General features: G+C 35.5%; 4 protein-coding genes across 4 annotated transcripts; 2 read left to right on the top strand and 2 right to left on the bottom strand.

Annotated features, from left to right (window-relative positions):
* Positions 1 to 566: 566 nt before the first annotated feature.
* LOC125054282 (THAP domain-containing protein 3-like) lies at positions 567 to 1,789 on the top strand. The gene is made up of 4 exons (XM_047656048.1): positions 567 to 835; positions 910 to 1,087; positions 1,164 to 1,274; positions 1,355 to 1,789. The coding sequence occupies exons 1-4, from the start codon at positions 759 to 761 to the stop codon at positions 1,652 to 1,654; spliced, it is 666 nt and encodes a 221-aa protein (XP_047512004.1). The 5' UTR covers positions 567 to 758; the 3' UTR covers positions 1,655 to 1,789.
* Positions 1,749 to 4,390, bottom strand: LOC125054280 (FGGY carbohydrate kinase domain-containing protein). Its single transcript, XM_047656046.1, has 4 exons — positions 3,538 to 4,390; positions 2,565 to 3,430; positions 2,276 to 2,498; positions 1,749 to 2,174 (listed from the first exon to the last, which is right to left on the bottom strand). Exons 1-4 carry the CDS (start codon positions 3,721 to 3,723, stop codon positions 1,818 to 1,820), a joined length of 1,632 nt encoding a protein of 543 aa, XP_047512002.1. The 5' UTR covers positions 3,724 to 4,390; the 3' UTR covers positions 1,749 to 1,817.
* A 1,258-nt stretch (positions 4,391 to 5,648) lies between these two features.
* Positions 5,649 to 6,588, top strand: LOC125054283 (ribonuclease P/MRP protein subunit POP5). Its single transcript, XM_047656049.1, has 2 exons — positions 5,649 to 5,983; positions 6,061 to 6,588. Exons 1-2 carry the CDS (start codon positions 5,964 to 5,966, stop codon positions 6,509 to 6,511), a joined length of 471 nt encoding a protein of 156 aa, XP_047512005.1. The 5' UTR covers positions 5,649 to 5,963; the 3' UTR covers positions 6,512 to 6,588.
* Positions 6,502 to 8,425, bottom strand: LOC125054281 (caspase-8). The gene has a single exon (XM_047656047.1). It carries the CDS (start codon positions 8,194 to 8,196, stop codon positions 6,619 to 6,621), a length of 1,578 nt encoding a protein of 525 aa, XP_047512003.1. The 5' UTR covers positions 8,197 to 8,425; the 3' UTR covers positions 6,502 to 6,618.
* Positions 8,426 to 24,548: the final 16,123 nt, after the last annotated feature.

The following is a 24,548-nucleotide window of genomic DNA, read 5'->3' as shown; positions in this document are numbered from 1 at the left end:
TAGGGATGCCTAACCATGTACAATTGTAGTCTCGTGGTAACCGTCAAGTTTTACCACAAGAAGCAAGTGAACGTGAAGTTATTACCGAATTGCTCGAATTATACAGAGAATTGCCATGTCTTTGGGATTTATCATGCGAGTCATATAGAGACTCGACTCAGAAAAAACATGCGTGGGATATTTTTGCCGAAAAATTAAAAGTTATAGACCCAATTTTTTGTTGTTTACTTAGGCAAGGCGCCATGATGTCGTTGTAATTAATTCTGAAAGTGCGTCAGGTACGGGAGCGCGGAGACGTCTTATCAGCGCAACGTTATTTTGGACACTGTTGGTTCTAAAATTTAAACCGTGTAGCCGAAAAGCGCAACTCGCTTTTATTTCGTTTCAAACCGCCGTTTCATACCGTGTAGCACATGCTAAAAGCATTTAAAGTTAATTTCTTTTCAATTTGTCATCAAAATGTTAAAAACTTAATGGGTTAATTTGTATAATTTTGAAGGGATGGCGGAATATGTGACTGCAACCCTGCCGCGATCTGTTAGTTGTCAATTCTCATTTCTCGAGACAACTGTCAAACTTTAAAAAAATTAAAAGCGGAGATTCAGGAAATCTCCGAACACAAAAAAGTGGTTTAAAATACAATTTATTTAATTTAATTTAGGTGTGAAGTTGTGGTGTTAAACCATCGCAATTAAATATGAAGTTAAAAATAATTTTGTTAAACGGGTTACTAGTAGTGTTTGTAGGCCTCGTATAAAATGCCGAAGTGTGCGTTCAATGAGTGTAGAAATGTAACATCCCGACTTAAAAAAAGTGATGGAATATCCTACTTTCGGTATGTACATTAAATATACATTTCTTCTTTAAAAGTTCTAAACCTTATTACTATTAGATGTTGTTGATTTACAGCTTTCCTCGTAATCCAATTCAATGTGCAAAATGGGCTCTAATAGTTGGCCGGCAGAGAAATCAGCAGAACTTTAAACCCAATAGATCAAGTGTCGTTTGTTCAGAGCACTTCCGTGAAAGTGATTTATATGTCACTGATAAGGGCATAAAGCGCATTCTTAAAACTGCTGTACCCAAGGCAAGGCAATTTAATATAAAATTGTCTACAAAGTCTATGTAACATCTATGTTTTTATATACTGTTAAATGTTACAGATTGATCTTACTGAAGACGATGACGAATCTACCATATCTGAAGAAATAACTGATAGTTTGCTACTTGATATAGACTTTTCTGATCTCATTGACACCACTAATGAAATAATAGTAAGTTATAAGTCTGTTTTTGAAACTATTGACATTAGTTGTAGAAATCTGAATGTATACAAATTGCTTTTTTTTTTCAGAATAACATTCCAGATGATATTTTTAGATCTGCTTTTGAAAACAGTGATGAATCATCTAAAAAGGAGTTAACTCCTAGGCCAGCGGACCCCACAGATATGATCTATTTCCAAGGGGAACTAGACAAACGTCGTAAAAGAATTATTGAAAAAGAAAAAGTTGTAAAGAAAAGAAATTATAAAAATCCTAAAAAAACTTCCTTATTTAAAACCACATTGAAGAAGTTGAAGAAAAAATTACGTATGAATGCCAGACTACGCTCAAAGCCTGTTAAATCAATCTCAAATCTACCTAAGGAATAACTTTACTGTAATGTACCATTTAACTTATTCTAGTCATGAAAAGCTCACTAATTATACTATTAAATAGAACTATGTACATATAAATAAGACTCAATTAATGTAACAAAATATAATAAAATTTTATTCCTACCAACATTATAACAGTTATAATTAATGTTACACCTTAGTTCATTATGCTTCTATACTTTATCTGATCTTGAAACAGTTGAATAAAAACTTTGAACTTCTTGTCATGAAATGATTTTATACTTAAAGTAGGTTGTATGACATGAGATTTACCACCCATATTTTGAATTGCTGTTTCAACATTATTAAAGTATTGGGACGCACATGCACCCAATATAGCAGAGCCAACTAAAACTGACTCTTTTTCAAGTGGCTTCAAAATAGGTAATCCAACTGTGTCTGCTTGTATTTGAATGAAGAGAGGATCTTTAGCTAAACCTCCACAAATTAATAGTGATTTAAATGGTTCATATCCAGCCTGCATTAGTGCTTCAATAATATGTCTTGTTCCATACTGAAAAAGAGAATGAAGATTAGAGATATTAGAATAGAGAATGAGATTTAGAATATTTTGCTAATAAATTATTTTATACTTTGTGTTAAAAGACATCTTACAGCAAGAGCTTGCAGGGTTGCCAAATAGAGGAGTGCTAAATTTTCTTCACTATTATCAATTTTCAGCCCCACAATCATTCCAGCTAGTGTGGGATCCGCTAGTGGAGATCGATTTCCATGAAAATCTGGCCACATGTGGAAATCTCTGGTTAGTAAGCTTACATCTTGATAGCCTTTGCCCTTTGCCATTTTACTAAGCACCTGTCTTAAATGGCTCCGCAGACTAAAACATAAGATAAAAAATCAACTGAACTGGATAAAATAAAAACTTGACTGTAAAAATACTTACTTTCCAGTGGAATATGTTTTCAATAATTCAATACCAGCAGGATGGCCTGATATTACATGATCTAAGAGCATTCCAGAGGCACTTTGTCCAGCCTCATTTAACCACATGTTAGGCACCATTGCACTAAAATATGGTCCCCATATTCCATTTACCATTATGGGATTTTTATTTACTGCCATATGACATGTAGAGGTACCACAAATTAAGCTAAGACGACTTGACATTTTACTATCAATGTTTTCTCCCACAGTTCCAATCATTCCTAATCCACCAGCATGGGCATCTATAATAGATGTCGCTACTGGTGTATTTACTAGCAATCCAAAGGATGTTGCAACATTAGGTAACAAGCCCCCACAAAATTCACCTGGCATTAAAACTTTCTTGCCAATTTTAACAAAGTCATTTTCCAATAAATCTCCAAGCCCTACCTCATTTAAAAAATTGGCATTCCAGCCATGTTCACCACTTGATAAACATTCATAATTCCATTTACACACCAATGAACATAATGACCGTGTCTGTGAACCAGTTGCTTTCCAAGTAAGAAAATCTGGTAAATCAAAGAAATATCCACACTTTGACCATACTTGAGGTAAATGTTTCTTCAACCAGAGTAGTTTAGGTATTTCCATTTCTAAGCTAACTTTACCTCCCACATATTTGAGTATTTCATGTCCAGTTTTATTTATTAAACTTGCTTCTTCATGTGCCCTGTGATCCATCCACATAATTATATTTTGGTCATTATTACCTGTTTCACTTACACTTATAGGGTTTCCATTACCATCTAGTGCTACTAAAGAACAAGTTGCATCAAACCCTAATCCCTTTATTTGTTGAGGCTTAATACCTGTTAGAATATCCTGGAAACATTATTGATAAAGATAGATTTTAAATAAATATAATATATAGTGTTTAAAAAACTTGTTTTTATGTATAATATATACACATATAATTTATTGTACACTACCTTGATGACATATTCACAGCATTGCCACACATCATCTGATGACTGTTCATAAAAACCAGGTTTAAGTTTCCAGGTTTTAAGATTTTTTACAGAGCTTCTTATTACACTTCCCTTTTCATTAACAAGGGCTGCACGTACACTTCCAGATCCCACATCTACTCCAATAAAGAATATATCTTGATCCATTCTATCAAAATGTGCTGTTTAATGGTCTTCTTAAATTCTGTATTCAGTTCAGTAAAATACTTTCCCAAGTGAACGTCGTATTTTCGTATTTTTAAAACCAAAAAAAATATTCCACTGATATGTACCTACAAAGATAAACTTTAAACTGATGACTCTAGACTGTACTAAATGTCATGGCTTTACAGTGTTATTAAGATAAAATGTAATTAACAAAGATATAATAATATGTAAGTACATATGTAATTTTATATATCAACAACATAAATTTCCTATCAAGCTAAGCAGATAAAGTTTATGTACCTACTGTAATAGTATAAAAATAATTAGTGTCACAATCAATTAAATGGTTATTTACCTAACACTTAACAGTAACATTGTCTAATGTCTATATGAAATGAATGTGGAACATTGTAATTTACGAATCAGCAACAAATAAAATTATACGTTTTTATTTTAAGGTAATCAAAATCAGGCGACATGCTATTTTTTTCATTTATTTTAATTTGGAAAGTGAAAAATTGAAAGAATAGTTAATAGAAAATATCTGGTACTTTTATATTTAGAAGCAACAGAATTGGTTGTGACTTGTGGTTGAACATGAACACCATCCATATTCCTTAGACTATAAAAAGTTGTACACAACCTCCATAAATGTTGTACGGTTGTACCTATATAGATGTTTTATCTATGTACATTCAATTTACGTTTTCTTTATGGCCGATTTACACGTATTAAGTTGACTAAAAATTTACTAAATATTAACTTAATTTTAAGTGACTTATCCCGTGTAAACAGTGAATTTAGTAAGAAGTTGCAAGTTAAAATTTAGTTGCAACTAAACAAGGTAGAATAGAATTTTGTCTATTTTTCGGTTAAGTTGGTGGGCGTGGCTAATCACTTGACACGTTTGGACAGGCAAAATTTAGTTAAATTTAAGTGAAAAGCATAAGCTGGCGGAGTCATTGCAAAGCTATGCTTTTGCTTTCGGCGCTGGAAGCTCAAAAACATATCCAAAACTATTTGTCCGATATGCGTATACAACAATTAATGAACAGTAGTAGAACCCTTTGCAAATGAATAATAGTAGCCGTTTTACTCCTTCGCCTTCTTCAAATACGTATTACGTTGAGTCCCCAGAACCTTCACAATCATGTATTGGAGCATACAATACAGTAAATCCCCAATCAGGAAGAGAAAATCCTAAAATATTTTGTTCTGTGGTCGTCCATCTTGAGCGAATAAATGAGTTTAACTAATTATTTAGTATTTTTACGTGTAAACGGTTACTTAAAATTAAGTCACTTGAAATTTAGTTAAAATTTAGTTAAGACTTGGCAACTTAATACGTGTAAATCAGCCTTTAGCGCAAATATATTGCTTCTATGGTTTGTGTATAATTCAGTGTTGCCAACTTGGGGGTTTTCCCCCCAAATTTAGGGGTAAATAATATGTCCAGGGGTTTATTTAAGGGGGTACTCTTTTTAAGAATTTTTTTTCTCTACAAACACATGATTTTATAAAATTTATATTAAGCTTCGAACGCAATCAACAAACTAAACCAAATATAAACTCCAAGCCTGGTCAAATTTGTTCCCTCTGACCGTATGATCAAATTATTTAACGTCAATATGTACGATTTTAAAAATATCAGCAACAGCAAAACGCAGCGCGATATCCAGGCCGATGCCTTCGACGAAATATTAGAAGCTTATCCCAATGACATTTTATTAATATTGTATTAGAAGGAAAAAGGCACATTGAAGCAATTCGATAAAAAAGAAAAAGTACAAAAAGCTTTAAAAATAATGTATGAGAAGAAATTGACGAAAATGAAAAAAATTGTCCGTCAAGAAACGTTAAGAAAAACTGAATTCGAAGAAAACTTAAGAAATAAAAAATAAGAATCGTTTCATCTCATTGTTATTATCATTAATATTATTCGGTCATTGATTAACATATAGAAATATGTGAAATGTACTCTCATAAATACAACAGCTATTTTTTACTACTTCAACGTATTTTAAATTACCTCTCAAACCAAGTGTACAACAAAAACTTTACGGGTTTTTGATCGATATTTAGGGGTATTTGAAGTTGGTGCTAGGGGGAACATTTTGTAGGAGTTGTCAAACCTGGTTCAATTTCAAAATCTGTGTTCAAAACGTTATTATTTACTTCTACTTGATACTTTTTTTAATTATCAATAAACCTTTTTAAAATAATTGGTTAAATTTTAAACAATGGTTAGATTTAAGAATAGGTAAGGGCATAAGTGTATCATAGAGCACTTTATAAAATATATATATTACATTCGTATAGCTATTTCTTTTATTCTAGATATATTACTATTGAAATATCATCACCGGAAATACCTGAAAGGCAACCCCTATATTTAAAGCCATCGGCTATTTACGAAGCTATTTTAGCGAAAATACAACAACTCCATGGAGATTTTGGTGTAGCTGCAGTACGGACAGGATTTTTAACAAAATACTGTAATGAGAATACAAGAATAGCAATAATTAGGTGTAGACATGGTCCACACCAATTTGTTACAAGTAGCCTTCCATTTATTACTAAACTAGGACAATACGAAGTAACATTACAAACTCACCATGTAGGAGCAACTCTTAAACATAGTTTTATATTTATTCAGAGATATCATAGAAAATTTTTAGATTCAATGTGGTCAAATCTGCATAGCGATGAAGATAAAAAAGCCCTTGAAATTGCTGTTACTGAGTTTACAAGAGCTGATGTATCTATGATTAAAGACAATTTAATGTAATATCTTTTATTAAACATTTTTTGTTAGTTTTAATATAATATGTTGGTCATACAAATATATGTAAATGTTCCATCATACACATTCTACATTTTACATCATTTTAACTGTTACCTCCGAAGGAATAACTTTTTTCTTAATGTAGATTCAAAGATTGGTACCTGTACTTTTTGAACCCTACTACAAACATCTATCACTATTTTTGTAACTTTAGTGAAAATATCATGAATGTGGTCATTGTGTGCATTGTTTTTAACAATTACACATAAGAATTGAATAAAGAGTGAGCCTTTACTCTCTTGTCTAAAAGCTTCATATTCAGGTGCAGTAGCCCAGTATATCAAAAAATCTGATTTCCGTAAAAAAAGCTCTGATGAGGGCCCATCAGGTATTAGAGTCTGAATTGATGGTGATTCATCATTTACTTGACAAGCTTGTAATATCAATACCTTTGGTTTTCCATATAATTTGATGGCCAAATCAGAATCCAGCAAACATTGAATATCTTCAACTTTTATTTTCACTGAATCCGCAGCGTAAACATGTCCCCTAACACCATGTGATAATACACATAGCACAAAAACACTGTCCTCATTATGAACTTTTTTTTTCAGCACATTTTTTAAAGAACTCATAAAATCTTTAGAATTTAAATTTTTGTAAACTACAACTTCAAAATTTAGTGCTTCCATTGTCTTTTGTAATGCAACTTGGTCTTTAGTTGATCCGTACCTGGTTGTAAGATTAACATGTATGCTTTTAGTGATATTCTCTTTTGATGGATAAAAGTCTTCTTGATTAATTATACAACATACACCAATACGATTTGGATTCAAAATATCATAAGAATCATCACATTTTTGTTTATCTGTCATTAAATCATTATCAATATCTTCTATTTTAAACTGATTTAATTGTTCATAGAATTCGTCTAGGTCAGTACCATCACACTTGCCACTAACATGGGTTCTGTTTACATCTGAAGCTGTATTCTGTAAAGGACTATTTTTAGACATATCCTTAATAAAATAATTCTTTGTATTGTTGAGCTTACTTTCTAGCTCACTTATATAAACAGAATATGAACTCAAAACTGGAAAATGTTCTAGGATTTGAGTCAGTTTTTGATAATCTACTTTAGTGTGCTTGCATAAGTCATTTCGGTCCAAAATAAACTTTTTGCACATTAATTCTAAGAAAACTAGTTCACAGCTTTCATAATCGGTAATGTCTTGGTCAAATGATTGCAAAGTTTGTTTCAGAGTGTGTAATGTGTCTGTATTAATACTTTCACATAATCTGTATAAAATCTTTTTAAGTGGATTTATGTGAATGCAAAAGTTTATATTATTTGGAAGGTAGTGTTCTTTTACAGCTGATACATTTAAACCTAGTTTTTTGATCACACTATATTGTCTACATATACACAATGCTTCTAAAAATTCATATTTCCAGGTAGGTCTCATCTGAGCATGAGAAACCCAATGATAAAGCAAATTCATATTATCATTTACATCTTTTGAGACTCTTTGATACACTATTAGACGTTGAAGAGCAGTATCTGGAACTTCATATAGAAGAAACACAAGAGATGTCAAATCGTAAGGGTCCAAGTCTTTTTGAATTTTTAGGACCACGTCCAAATTTATAGAGTTAATGTTTTGAAGAATTAAGTCTGACATATTCATAAGGTATAATAGGTACTTCCCTGAACAAGATCAGTAGAATTCAGACTGATGGCTTCACTCTTATTGATATTGAATTAGTCGTAAAGTTATCATCACTTAGCCCATAGTTTATATAAAATAGCTCTTTAAAGTTATTTAGAAATTCATAATCTTTATAAATTTAAAACATTACAGTGATTAGTGATACTAAATTGACCACAGAATTCAGAGGTGAATTAGTTTTAGTTAGTAAATAATGACTTAAGATTCCTGGGCATAATTGTCATTTTTGTCATGTCAGTTTTCACTCTTAATAAATATTAGCCAATAGCATGACGCGTCAAATGAGATTGACATTTTATAAATTATAAATCAAAGTTAATATATATTTTGAAATTGTTGGCTAAGGTTTTTTATATTATATAAAATTACATGTGCTATATTAGTAAATGTTCAAGTGTAATTTTAAGCTATTCACTTAAGAATATTAGGATGTCTATAACTAGAACAGAAGTTTTAAAATTATACAAAAACTTATTGTCCTATTCGAAGACTCTAGCGTTTACAGACATTGCATACTACAGGAGGAGGATTAATCACGAATTTCTAAAAAATAAGACACTCACTAAACCCGAAGACATCCGCTACGCATTCAAGGTATTGTTATAATGTTCCTTTCTAACTGACTAAAAAGGACGAAGGAGATGGGTATCTTTTCAACGTGTATTATTTTATACACAGCTACCTCTGCATAAAATTTAACTTCTGAGGTTGAAAGTGGCAAAGAAAATTCAACTATTATATGTTCTAAAAAATTTTTTTATGACTATGAACAATATTTCATTTTCAGAAAGGACAAGCACTTTTACAAAGAGGCTCTATTGTTTAGGATGTTTCCAAGACTGTTCTTCAATTTTACTAAACAAAAATTACCAGTCCTGGTTTGCTCTGCACCAAAACATACATTAGATTTTTCAAAAGTACCTAAAATTCAAGAACATGATTTATCTGAACAATTTGTTAGAGGAAGTGGTCCAGGAGGCTCAGCTGTCAATAAAAATGCTAATTGTGTTGTCTTGACTCATATTCCCTCAGGTCTGTTGAAGTTGTTTTTAATTTTATTTATAGTAAATAAAGTACAACCTAAAGGTGTGTACAGACTATATAACATAACATGTTATACAACATTGCTATACAACATGTTTCAGATAATGTGGACACTGAATGTTATAAAACATGTTATAATAACATGTTATTGATATTTATGCTAGGACGAACCCAGCATTTACGTTTTTTTGTTTTTCTTTTATTTAAAATGGTTATATAACATTGTTATATTGCATTGTTATTCTAATGTGTATTGTTTTATGTTATAATGTTGAATAACAAGGTTACATAATGTGGACGTGTTATAAAACACAAGTTATATAAAATGTTACATAGTCTGTACGCACCCTAATATTGCATATGCCTCAAAAAAGGTCACACCTAGACTTATCTTGTTTGCATACTTCTAAAAATATTACTTTATTTTATTGCCATAAGTTATTATATATATTAAAATAACATGTTTTACCTGAGCTTCTTATGCTTTTTAAGGTGTCATAGTTAAATGTCACCTCAGTAGATGTCAGGATGAAAACAGAAAACTTGCCCGAGAAATGCTTATAAAAAAACTAGATGAAGCTGTAAATGGGGAGGACAGTATAAGCTCTCAAAAAAAGCTACTACGGGAAAATAAATTGAAAAAATCAGAATATAAAAGGAAGAAAAAAGCTAAGCTGAAAGAAGAATGGAAGAAGAGGGAGGGTTTACTGTAATATTAGTACATATGTAAATTTTAAATAATATAGTATGTATGTAGGTAACAATTTTATTAACAAAATGAATACTTTATTTGGTTTTATTACTTTAACAAATGAAGAATTATTTCCTTGAAATGTTTTAATTTTAAACTCTTATCAATATACCAATTTAGGTTTATTAAAAGTTCGTCTTGCCTGTGCCTGTATTCTATTACTCTCAATAGTAATAAATCCAATAACAAACTATATTTCTACTAGATTTTTAATTATTTTTAATAATTAATAACTAAAAAGTTATGAAAATTATTCATTTAAAAAATTGCGTGCTTTAGCCTTTGCTGTTAGCATTAACTAACTTTACACATGTTGGCGTTTCATTACTCCAATTTGGTTTGGGTTCTACAATATAGGTTCTTGACAAGGGATCTCTTTTACACCTAGAATGTGATTAAGATGTTCTCAGAGAAAGTGAATAGCATGTATCTGAATTCATTATCGCAATACATTATACCATTAAAGTTTTGATGTACCAATCACCCGTCCTGGGGTTTGAGGCTAAATCACTTTTCTATAGGCGTGACCCACTTACTCTAAACGGGGAATGTAATTAGCCCACGCTTTATTTTGCCCTTTTTCATATAAATTAGTTCGGAATTTCTGCGTGACGACTGTAGCTGATACAAAAAATGTCTTTAAATGCGGTTTCGATACCGGCTACTGATCCCATCCATCCTTTTCAATCCTTACTGTTTTTAACGACATCTTTGTTGCATAATACTAGTTTATTACACTGCTTTTTTTACATAAATTTGGAACCGGTAATATAGATGGCAGACATACAGATATTTAAATGTTCGTTATTTAGATAATTACAATAAGACTATTATATCCTCAGCACTAGCATGCTTTTGAGCGCCTTTTTAAATCTATTGTTTTGGCTTTTACCTCTCTAGTTTGCTGTACTACCCGATGAAGTCAACAAAACGTGTGACGTGTTCATAATGGTAGGTGATTATCGTCACCAGCAAACTCTATCAGGCTTTCACCTCTTATTTCTTATACCATTTTTTACGACTATATTATGATGGCCATCCAATGAGGCGCTTAATATTAAGGTCATTACTTATTATTATATCGTTTATAGGATTATAGCCAAGCACACTGCTGTTCCACCGCTTAGAATGTGCGATGGCCACTCCAGAGCAACTATTTTCATTTCCCAACAAATAGATGGCGTGCTTTTCTGAGTGAAAGTGGATATCTTTCAAGTTCCCGATCCAAAAGTTAATTTTCTTTGCTCAAACAGTTCTCGAACATTCCAAAAACCAATACGACGATTCCTTCTCAATTTCAGTTTCATTTATATGGCCGGTAAACAAATTCACATTCCTAGCCTCGGAAAGCTTAGTACGACGGTCGCTACACGGATCGCCAGGCGGTGGCGTACTGATAAATGATAATTGAACTTTTTATCTTAATAATGCGACATTCATGAGAGATTAATGTAGTAGTTTCCCTATTGATTTCTACAGCGCCATATCACAGCGTCAATGGCGGCGTGGATCCTTTAGTGAAACGGTTTGGAAATATTTACTTGCGCTTCACGAAGGTACTGATGGCTGCTCTTCACAGCCCCAAAACGCCGCTGTGGCTCGCCTCTTCCGCTAGGTTAGGCGTACCGACAGCTGCTGTCTTGGACCTACTGAAAGTAGCGAGGTCAAGCCCAGCGACGTGGTGGCCGAACAGGAGGGCCTAGGGACCGGGTTGAAGGTCGTGAATAAGCCCGGTTTATCAATGTATTAAAACAACATATTATAAATTAGTATTTATTTGCTAACAAGCGACTGTATATTAATTTAAAAAAACTAACAATAAATAAAACGTTATGTATCTTATGTAAATATTGCAAAAAATAATCGATTGAGCACTTAATTTGATTATCACATAGAGAGCTTAACAGACTGTAAAATTGTTCAGAACCTTTTATACGGAACACAGCTTTCTTCCACAAAAATACAGCTGATTGCAATAACGCTGAGTGCCTACACACTTCGTATTTCTAACGCATAAAATGTATTTCTTGAGTGGTATTTTTTTTATTTTACAAGTATTTTAGTCCTGTATTTCACTTGTAATTATAAAATTGCGATATTTGAATGAGTACTAAAACAAACTGCATATATACATTTACAAGACTGGAACATAAGGAAATGTATCCGCTATTAATATTTATACAAGCACTATTGAGATTATGTGTAATGTATGATAAAGGAAAATAAATAAAAATAGCGAAAATTTATTCAGATAAAATCTTTCGAAAATATGTTTATAAGAACAATGCTAGAAACGAAGGAAGTTTAGCTAGACACTGTGTCTGGCGAGGAAACAGCAGGTAGGCTCAATATCTCATGTAGATTTCGACAAAGTATTAAACGATAACGTAAAATACGTCTGGAAAAATAAGATGAAATATATTACAGATTTACAATACAGGTAAAAGGTGTCTCCTCAACTTTCATCAAGTTATTTCTGAAAATTGAGGTTTGTATTAATATTGTCTAAATAATTACACCCTTAATAATGCTATAGTCATTTACAGCGTGTATCCAGGCTAGTAACAAATAATGATAATTAATCATAGCTTGCGTAACGCGAGCGTTGCTGCAAATTGGCCGACATTGCCATCCTTGACCTATATATCGGATTCTCTTTGTGCCCCGCTAGTTCGTTAATGGTCGTGACTCCGGAGAGCTTTTCAGGAACGTAATTTCATACGTGACACCTTTATGATACCACAAATCTAACTTGCAAGACAAGACTTTCTCAAGTTATTGCTCAAAGGCGCAAATTGGACGCAGGCTTTAAATTAACAAAGTTTCTTTTTGATGCCAGGTAAGATCCAATCTTATTTAAAATATTTTTAACTTACAATAACAAAGTAAATGAAATATTCAGAAAGTTTTTGGAAGATTGCGGTTTAATTTTGTTGATTAAATTATTTACCTATGGGCTTCTCGTAACTGTTATTTAATCATAAAGTAAATACTGAATATAACTGTTAATATGATCAGCAATCCACGAATCTATAGACCCAATCTGAATGACGGCTGCTTTGTGTCCTACGAGAAAGAAACTGGGTAACGGAATGTAAAATATTAATTTGGTTTGGTGTACCTTCTAGAACCATAGAGTATTTCTGTGCTGACATAATGTTTAATGTGTAAGTACCTACATATTTCGATATCTAAGAACAAGAACAACTAGGTGTCCACTCTTATTGTAACACGGTTTCAATGCTTTCTTCTTATAGCTATAAGGAGCTGGCAAGCATTTAAATATTAATAGGAGTTAAAGTTCGGATCAATACAACAAAATTGTATTAATGAAATAAGGTTATACGTTGCTGCGTTTTTAAGCTCTCTTTCGGCAGCTCATGTCAGCGTCGTGGTCAGCAAGAAAGCGTCTGAAGCGGACTATCTGTTTCGTTTTTAAGCTACAGATTTATAAATCAGTTAAAAAATCGATACTAAGTCATTTGCTCGTGTCTGCCTCTGGGGTTAATGGTCGTTAGGACCATTTAGATAACGAAGAAATTCTATACATCCAGACATTATGGTCTCTGCATTATTATTTTTGGCCGTGTTGTGCCGGCTTATAGAATAGCACCTCCCCATCTCTACCCGTGGGTGTCGTAAAAGGCGACTAAGGGATTTTTAAGGCGTAGGGCAGTGACGACCCCATCGCCCGCTGGTGGGATATTTGAATAATAACTATTTCCACCAGCGCAGTCAGTTAGTCCAAGTAGTGGGAGTGTCATGCTGCGTAAGCAGCCGAATGAGCCGACACGACCGGGGTAATACCACTCTCCCATTGAAAAAAAGCGTGAAGTGGCCCACGCAGGACGTGTGTCGCGGTTCGTTTTATATTGTGGGATTCCCGGAAGCTCATTTCCTTCCTCTCCGAATCATCATGGCAGCGTTATTTAATAAAACTTTTTTACCCCAGGAGGGTACCTGCACTTCTAATACAGGAGAATCCGTCCCTGGGTGTACTCACTCAGGCTGTCCCGCGTATTCTGGGGGGGACAAAATACCGCTCAACTGCAGAGGCAAATCTAGAAATAAACTCACGGTAACACAATTTAACACAGACTTTACTAACATTAGGGGGCTTCAATCTAATTTAAATCCCGTCCACTTTCACCTCGAGACGGCTAAGCCGGCCTTATTGTTTCTAACGGAGACCAAGATAGTTCCCTCGTCTGTTGAACATTTGCACTATCCAGGCTATTGTCTTGAGCATAATTTTAGGCCACAAGCCGGTGTATGCGTTTACATTCGTGAGGATATAAATTTCCGTCGCCTCTTACATTTGGAAGAATCGGATCTTTCTACCTTGTGGGTACGCGTAGAATGTGCTGACCATCCCCGCATATACTGCTGCCTTTACAGGTCACACAGCGGCAACACCGAGGTCGATCGACTTATAGAACATGTCCAAACTGCACTCGATTCCCTTCTGTCTCTATTGCCTGCTGAAGTCGTTATACTGGGTGATTTCAATGCCCATCATTCTGAGTGGTTAAATTCTCGTACGACCGACTATTCGGGAAGAGGCTTCCATGATTTCGCTCTTGCATATGCTTTAACTCAACTGGTCACAACGCCTACGCGAATACCAGACCGAGCTGACCATCAGCCTTCGTTATTAGATCTTATGCTGACTTCTCACCCAGACTTCTATGAGGTTACTGTGGATGCCCCACTTGGGTCCTCCGACCACTGCTTGGTGCGAACCGTTGTGCCAATTAGGCGTCGAACCCGCCCGCAGTTTTCGGAATGCCGTCGTGTCTGGCATTACAAATCGGCCAATTGGGATGACATGCGTCATTTCTTTGCAGCATACCCATGGTTGCAAGTCTGCTTCAAGGGTAGTGATCCTGACGCCAGCGCTGAATCTGTCGCCGATGTGGTGCTACAAGCAATGGAACTCTATATCCCTTACTCTATGGTCCCCATTCGTGGTAAATCTCGGCCATGGTTTGGCCACTCTTGCAAAGAGGCTTCCCGTCTTAAGCTAGAGTACTATAAAATCTGGGCTCACGCAATGGCCATAAAGGATCCCGATGTAGCTCTCCATAAAAATAAATTTAACGCAGCTACCCGAACCCTTAAACGAGAAATTTTTAAAGCAAAATCGGAACATATTGGCAGAATTGGTGAAAAGCTCGCGAAATTGCCCTCTGGAACTCGAGCCTTTTGGTCATTGGCGAAGGCAACTCAGGGAAACTTTTGTCAGCCCTCTTTACCATCCTTGCGAAAGGAGGATGACTCGATGGCTCACTCGGCGAAAGAGAAAGCAGAGCTCCTTTTCTCTCTCTTTGCATCTAACTCCACGCTCAATGACTCAGGGACCTTACCGCCCACTATTCCGCATTGCGGGTTTTCTATGCCTGAAGTTCGATTCGAACAGATTGGTGTGCGGAGGGCCTTAATCTCCCTTGATACCCACAAGTCAAGTGGTCCTGACGGCCTTCCCTCGATCGTTCTTAAGACCTGTGCTTCTGAGCTGACTCCGGTGCTTACACGGCTCTTTCGACTCTCGTACTCCTCGGGCGTAGTTCCAAGCTCATGGAAGACTGCGCATGTTCATCCCATTCCCAAAAAAGGTGACCGCTCTGAACCATCCAGCTACAGACCTATCGCAATCACTTCTTTATTTTCAAAGGTAATAGAGTCTATCATCAATAGGCAGCTCTTGCGATATCTGGAGGAGCACCAGCTAATTAGTGATCGTCAGTATGGCTTTCGCCGTGGCCGCTCGGCTGGTGATCTTCTTGCCTATCTAACTCATAGATGGGCCGAAGTTGTGGAAAGTAAGGGAGAGGCATTGGCCGCTAGCTTGGATATAGCTACCACTGCACTGCGGCAGCCTACGCACTGGCGACCATAGACGCGGCCAGGCCGCCGCGGCCCTGGTCGCCGGTGCGTAGGCAAGCGCGACATGCGGACGGCATCGCGTGGCATCAAATTAGACGCCGCGGCCAACGGTGGCCGCTGGTCGCTGGCCGCTAAGTGCGTAGGGGCTATAGCGATGGCCATATAAAGTTCAGAATTCACTGGCCGCCGCGGCCAGGTCGCGGCGACCATGGTCGCCAGTGCGTAGGCAGCCTTCGGCCTTTGATAGGGTTTGGCATAGGGCGCTTCTTTCGAAACTACCGTCATACGGTTTGCCCGATGGCTTATGCCGATGGCTGGCAAATTTTCTTGTAGGACGTAGCATTAAAGCCCTAATTGACGGAGCGTGTTCCAATCCTAGACCCATCAATGCAGGCGTTCCGCAAGGTTGTGTCCTTTCGCCGACCCTGTTCGTTCTGCATATCAATGACCTGTTGAATATCGACAACATCCATTGCTATGCAGACGACAGCACCATCGACACATTATATTCCGGCCATCCGAACATGTCTCGATCTGAAGTCGATGAGAGTCGCAACATACTTGTTCTCGAAATTGAGACGATTCTGGAGAAGGTTTCTGTGTGGGGTAGTAACAACCTTGTTAAGTTTAATCCTACAAAGACTCAGGTTTGTTCGTTTTCTGCCAAGAAAGATCCTTTTGTCGTATCTCCTCAATTTGAAGGCGCTCTCCTTAGTTCGTCACACAGCCTCAGTATCCTTGGGGTTGGCATTTCGAAAGAAGTCCAATTTCGCAGTCATCTGGAAGAAAAAGCCAAACTGGCTTCCAAAAAGCTGGGTGTTTTGGGTAGGGCTAAGCAGTATTTCACTGAGGTGCAACGTATGCAGCTCTACAAAGCTCAAGTACGACCTCATATGGAATACTGCTCGCATCTCTGGGCCGGTGCTCCCAAATACCAGCTTCTTCCTTTTGACCAAATTCAGCGAAGAGCTTGTCGAATTGTCAATCTCCAATGTCTTACTGATCGGCTTGATTCTCTATCGCTACGCAGAGACATTGCGTCTCTTTGCGTTTTTTACAAAATTTATTACGGAGAGTGTTCGGAAGAATTGTTTGGGTTGATCCCTCCTGCCTCTTTTCAACACCGTACGAGCCGAACGACCTCTAAATTTCACCAGCATCATCTTGATGGTTGGAGGTCTTCCACGGTCCGCTTCACAAGGCATTTTCTTTTGCGAACTAGCGAACTGTGGAATCGGCTCCCGGGGGGGGTCTTCCCTCAGAGATACGACCTCCAAATTTTTAAAAAACGAGCCTACTCCTCCCTCAAAGGCCGGCAACGCACCCACTAAAATGGATGTCTATGGGCTGCGTGGACTACCCTTTTTGGTCGTCCCGCAAGCTCGTTTGCCCCCCTATTATATAAAAAAAAAAAAAAAAATTATAGGAGGAAGATGTAAAAAAATCTCTACTAAACCATTTGCATTGCATTCTTATAAAAGGGGCTGTCAATTAACAACGCAGCGCTACCATGGTGGTAGACGTGCTCCTTAATATTCATTCTAAGTAATATATAAAGCAAACTGTTCTCAAACTATAACTTAGAATTTTAAAAACCTATAAATTATTAGGTATTCATAACAACAGCTGTTCTGAATATTTTAGTCGAGGTAAGGAATGAGTTTGTTTATTTTCTTTTAACAAACTTGGAAAGGTTCAGAACTGTTTATTATCTTGGGGTTTCAAGCAGCAGTTTTGATATAAACGAAAGATTGACCTTACGTCAAAGTTTTGAGGTTACCTGAAGGAAATTCCTTAATATTCGTTTAGGGAATAAAGTTTTTGAAGCGAGGGAAAAGGAAGTTAATATTTCAATTAAATTAAGGTTTCAAAGGGAACAAAGTAATGATAAAATCTTATTTATACAATTTTTAGATGTTTACCTATGTCTTGTAAATATCCGCTTCGTAATGGTAGGGGAGCCCAAGAGGGGATTTCGGGATTTACTAAAGCGCGGCAGATTAATATATAAGGGGATACCTTGTACCCGGTTAAGTACCTCCACAAAATATGAGGCCCATATATAAGGCCGCGCGTGAAGGAGACGGGATCAGATTAGTAAAAAAAAATTGACCATCAGAAATTCCCGAGCGCGTCAGATTAAGGTGGGATGAGTTAATTACATCCTAAAAAGTGTATATTCCACTAATCTGACAATTTGAGAGTGACGGGAAAAAAGGGGAGGGCAACAAAGTTGTAAAAAAAAAACGTCATCTCGACATTCTCGAGCGTAGGTAATTTTTTTTTTATTTTGAAGGAAATAATTCAAGAATAATGAAAAATATATAATCTGACGATTTCCGCAAGCCGAAATAACAAAAATTCGTCGATAAAGTTAAATGCGTGCAGCTGTGTGATGCCTACATTTCCTTAAACCGATCGGAATCTACTAAACGGCGTTCTAAATATTTCCCTCAAAATTACATTTCCTGTGAATTTGAACCGATTCGGACCGATAGATTTTGAGAAATTTTGAAAAATCTTAAAAAAATAAGAAATATTTTTTTTTAAAAGTGGTTTCTTTATCGATCAACTTAAAAAACTAATCCGCCTTTGAGCTTGAAAAACCACGTCGATCGCCACCAAGCTGGTCAAAAGCGGTTGATTCGTTCGAGAGATATCGTGAACGAAAGAAACCCGAAAAAGTGTTTTTTCGGGATTACTCCGAAATTTGTGGTTCGATCAATTAAAATTGCAAAATTACTTATGAGGATGATAAAATTGCGTCGAATGCCGCCAACTGCGTGAAAATTGCTTGATCCATTAAAAAGTTATTGCGGTTTGAACATTCCAAAAATAGTGTTCTATGAAACTTCTATCAGACTTTCGAGCTGGGAGAGCTCAAATGCATAGAAATGTTATTTCTTTGAACTCAGCGAGCTCAAAATATTAATTTTAAGCGCCCAGGAATGGAATTAGCGGGAAGTTGCAGGGATGGCCCTTTAGGTGAACCGTTTTTAAAAAAAAAAATTGTCAGATCAGGCGAATCCCTCTAGATAACCGTCAGATTATGAGACAGTACGTTTAGAACATACAGATGAACCACATATATCTTAATCTGACGCGCTTGAGCATTTCAAAATTGCGATTTTTTTTTGCAAATTATGTAAATGGCCGTGGGTTAGCGTCCCATCAAAATCGTCAGATTAGTGAATGAGAGCTTTTTTTTTGGTGCACTTAACACTCCCTTAGAAAATCTGACGCGCTCGATAATTTTTATTTTTTTTTCATTTTCAATCCTTAAATACAACCACCCGCATCATGCAAACGATCAGATTAACATACGTACATTGTTAAAAATACGTAGGGCATTGATGCTATCAATATCTGACGCGCTCGAGGATGTCCATGCAACAGTTTTTTTTTACATATTTAACAATCTATAGCCGCTTCCCCCACCGATGAAAAGGAAAATATCATATAACATTTTTTTCTTCTTATTATCTAAGCTTTGCATCCCAATAGGTCTCTACGACGCTCGAGTAAATCCCCATTTAGCATCGTGGGCTCCCCTACCATAACAAGTTTTTGGTATCAGATGGTTAAATTCCCGTGGAAACAAAAATTACTTATACGTATGCAAAATCGTTGTTCAAATCGTGTTTCCTGTGATATTTTATATTTGAACTCTTATATTAATGTAATTCATGGTAGAGATTTATAAGTTGTGACCCGCAAGTTAAGTTGCAAGCGGAAACGGAAGTATCGCGCGTCGTACAACTGAAACTAATGTTAAATTGTCAAAGTGTAAATAATAGACACGGATAGAAACTGTATATTATGTGTTTTAAAATATTTAATATACATTTTAATATATCGAGAAGCTTTTATTATAAAGCCTGTATTCTGTATTCTGAATCTATTTCATTTGATATACATATAAACCATATGAATATTGTAAGAGAAGACTTATAACTTGCATAAATAATGTTAAAAAAAAAGTTCACTTCACAGTTAATAAAAAATATATTTATAAAAATGCGAACACAAGATCATTTATTTTAAATCATTTCAAAGTGAATATTTTCCTTTAAAAAATACGCGCTGAAGTTGTTTTTCAGATCTGTATCTCAAAATTTAGCTTGTTTCATTTGTTTCACTAACAATTTATCAAAACGTTAATGGCATCATTATATTAAACTATCATAAACGACACAAACGTATATTTCATTATAAAATTAAACTATTGAGAATAAATTCAACGATAAATTCATAATAAAAGTGATTTATTCAAATTTTAAAGCTTTCATATAGACGTAAAAGCGACGCAAAATGAGACGTAGAAGTCAATATATTCACTCGAATGAGATGCCATAAAGTTTAATGTATCGGAAAGTCTAGGTTAAGGTGTACTCGACTGCTCTAGATAATCTGCAAAAAGCTTTAAGAGCACTTCGTATACGTTAAGCGTTGCGTCGTATATGACATCACATAATTTTCTAGTATCGCATAACGTACGTAACTATCTTAAAGTGGAGGCTTGAAGATTTCTGTTCATTATCTGGTGTACAATCGTAGACATTTTCATTTGATTGATATCCAAGAAGTCAAAGCACGACCAACTACTTTTATAACATTTATGTGACTATTGTTTGCGCTAAATTGGTGTCAGTTAAAGAAGACTGACAATTGTCGCTTTTGACTTTGACACACGAACCGGAAATGGTAGGTAGTTCCGGCGTAAAGGCGCCGTAAATAGTAGTATAGTAGACCGAGGCGAATCGGATCACTTTTTCTTTGAGGTTGAGTAAATCATACTAAAGTGCTATATAATGTTATTTTTATTGATAAAATCGTAAGAAGTAACAATTACCTATGAAATAAATATTTAAAAACTTAAATCATACATATATTTTCTTAATTAGCTATTAAAAACTAAAAAAAGGAAAATATCCGATTCGCCCCAACTGTCGGGGTGAATCGGATCGTGCACAAAATATAACAAAATTTTAAGGTATAGTGTTAAATAACTTTGGAATCAGTAAAAATATATAATAATAAGATCAATTTTAATTATTGGCACATAATTCACATATACATATGGTCCTTTTTTCCTGTTAGCTCGTGAACGGTGCTGAAAAACTCTTAGCAGCTTTACGCAAGGTCAACTCTTTGTTCTGGACTTAATTTACAGCCTCTTTTATTTTTTCCTGACACCATTCTCCGGTGGTCATGAAATAAATATGAATCAATAACCTCAAACATGTAATAAATCAGTTTAAAAGTATCATCCAATTCGCCCCTCAGGATATGATCCGATTAGCCCCATAATTAAGACTTTTGAAATAAATATTTTAGACGTTAACCTCTAAGATTATACTTAAAAGCGAATTGGTTCTTCAATATTAACACCTTGCTCAACAATATAAACCAAAGTAGTTCAATTTTAAGACAAATCCGTCATATGACACAAAGAAAACGTAAGTACGTAACCTTAGATGAGCGCCAAATTGCGACACACACAAAAAACCGAGTGGCTGACGAGCGACATTGCCACTGATCCACACGCGCGATCGAAATACTGCTTATGCTGGGAGGTGCTCAGTAAATGGAGAGACACAAAACGCCGGTTGAGTGCGTTCTATGTGAATGTGATATTTGAATTATCAACACATTTCTTATTTTTATCCGATTCGCCCTGTGATCCGATTCGCCTCGGTCTACCCTATAGTATAGTTCTTTAGTATTATTGTGCTACCAGAATTGTTGCATTACACTAAGTCTGGTTCCTCAAATAAATCATTACATTTCTGTGTTTGACATTGTGTATCTTTTCCTAATTTTCTTTGACTTGTTAATAACTACCAATTATACCATTAGGCAGTTGTTCTTTCTCTTAAAACAAAAGAGCGTCTTACTAAGCACGCTAATCTAAAATCAAAAATCTAGCCCGTTTAACCGACTAGAAAAATGACGTATTTTCAATTCGCAGTAATCTTCATCAATAAAAATTGAAAAGTTCTATCAAAATTCAACGCTGTACTGTAGTTTTTTATCCTTTTTCTATAACAGTCCTTCTGTTTTTATCCCTGTGGAATCGTTGTTTATTTGTTTTTAACAGGATTTCAATGTTTTCATGCTTCAGTTTTATGCTTTCGCTTTAACCCATAAAAGGTTTTGAATTATTCCGAACACCGGTTTCGTTTTACGTTATAATTCGATTTCTGACTTATGTGGAGTTCTTCCTATTATTATTGTTATTTTTTATGGGACAGGAGGAAATCGTGCAGGTCATTTAAAGTTAAGTGTACCGTCGTCCATCTGCAACGCCAAGAGTTTATTTTTTATTTTTTGTAAAGTGTTTGAGCTTGCCACTTCTTGCTTAATTAAAAAGCCCTTTGTTGTTGAATGCTAGACGTCTAGGTGAAACTGGTGGAATTTCTCATTCTGTGTTGACGTCCGACTATGAACTTCAGATGCAGTCATTAAACCGGAAATTTCTTCAAAATATCTTATATCCGATTGAAGATGCAGAGAGTTCTCTACGCATCACCAAAGGTTCTAGCCGATCAGAAAGAACAAGGTCGTCGATGATTCGAGCCGTTCTACATTGGATGCTGGTAAAAGAAAGGAGCTGGTATTCGGGACCCCTGCTGAGAGGTTCATATAATTGTGTGTGTGTGTGTGTATGTCAGTTATATGTGAGATTTGCGCTTTATAGTTGTAAGGCTATGTTCAGATGGCAAAAACTTGACGCGCGTTTTCAAATCGCGCGACTAGGGGGTCCCGAATACATTGTGGTATTTTCATACAACTGTTCACATGAGCGCGCGTTAACGCGCGTCAACGCGGCGCTCAGAGAAAAAGTCTCTAGACGCAAGTGATCGCGCGTTGACGCGCGCTTTGATATTAATGTAATGTCCGTTTGCTGTTCAGATGAGCGCGCGCTTTCATCGCGATCGCATGTAATTTTGTTAATTTTTGTAATTATATTTTGTTCTCGCATTTAAAATGAGTGAAATTGAAGATATTGACATCGACTTACTAATCGATGAAGTAGAAAAAAGGCCAGCAAGTTGGAATATAGCAAATTTATATAAAAAATATAATATAATTTGTATTTTTTTTTCAAAAATGCGTGAACCCAATGTGTACGTTTTCTTTTTCTATATTTTTCTTTATAATATAAACACAAAATAATAGCCTCTTCCACGTCCATTTTCTACGTTCTACCGAACTAGACTGACGAGTACTCTCGCAACGCGCGATAGCGCTCATCATCTGAACGCTCTTCAAATTTGATCGCGCGTTAACGCGCGTTAGCGCACGTTACATGTGAACATAGCCTAAGAGTTGTAAGCGATGGCCCGGAGTGAAGTAGGTACCTACTGTCGCGCCCTTTTGAGCACAACGAGCTTCTCAGCCTTAGGCTAATTTAGCCTTTTCTTGCAGATGACTGCAAACTGAAAGATTCCGATTACATCTGAACCTTTAATTAAGGAGAGAATCTACGAATACTATTGTTACGGTAAAGGGATACTCGTTAGCGGAGAATGCGCGAACTTGAATCTTTATAGGGTTATATTCGACTAATTTGAGTCGACCGCAGTCCGACTTTATATTTTTAGACCCCGAGTAGGTATATTTTTTTTTAAACAATAGTATTTCGGATACATATGTATCCTTAATACTGTAGGGGTGCAAATATATATCTGAAGACGTGGAAAACTTTACTCTGTTTAACAGATACAGGATATACGACATTCATTGTAATAGGACAATAAATCTCGATTGGTATTTATGTACATAATATTTTGGTAGATATATAATTGAATTGCAGCAAGCAGTGTTGGCCTAGGCTTTAGCGTGCGACTCTCATCACTAAGGTCGTAGGTTCGATCCCTGGCTGTGCACCTACTTGCCTATTAGATTGACAAATGATCATGAAACAGATACAGATAAAGGTTGTAGCGCCACTGATTTTATAATTGAAAGTCAACTTAAAACTTATAATTTCTAATGGCGCAAATATAGTGTAAAATGTAAATATAAATCTGTGTTATGTAGAAATCATAAAGTAAAGTGCAGTTAACATGTCAAAAGGAAGAGACTGGCTGCCCACAACACAGGCAAGCCTAGTATGAAGTATCCCCCACAGCAGTGCACTTTATTTTACCTAAACATCTAGTTATGGTGTATAATAAGGTTTTTATATATATATTTTTTTTTTCTCAAAATGTTTGCAAATTCTCGCTTCTCGTAAATTATGTTAATAATCATCGTGGACGTTTTTTACAAGAGACGTAGCGGTTTCGTAGAAGCCAACATAAGCTTAGTTAATCTTATAATCTATTTTGACCCAAAAGTGTGAGACTTGTTATGAAAATATGTTTACCATTAAGAAAGATTTATTAAGTTATAAAAGTGCTTTTAAATTTATAAATATTATGAATATTTTTGACGTTTTTTTTAATTTTTTAATAGAAACAACTCGCAGTTTCAATTTCGTTAATTCTGTCGTAGCGTGATACGTGTCGTGTCGAGTACATTCTTCGACAAAATGGATTATCCAATACAAAAATAATGTTTTTTCTCGAACCGGTCAGTCATGAGATTAGCACTTTCAACCAAACTTACTTCCTCCGCTAAC

Source organism: Pieris napi, chromosome 12 (assembly GCF_905475465.1).
Source record: "Pieris napi chromosome 12, ilPieNapi1.2, whole genome shotgun sequence".
NCBI classification, from domain to species: Eukaryota; Metazoa; Arthropoda; class Insecta; order Lepidoptera; family Pieridae; genus Pieris; species Pieris napi.
The sequence above is the reverse complement of the archived record's forward strand: the minus strand, read 5'-3'. Positions and strand labels throughout refer to the sequence as shown.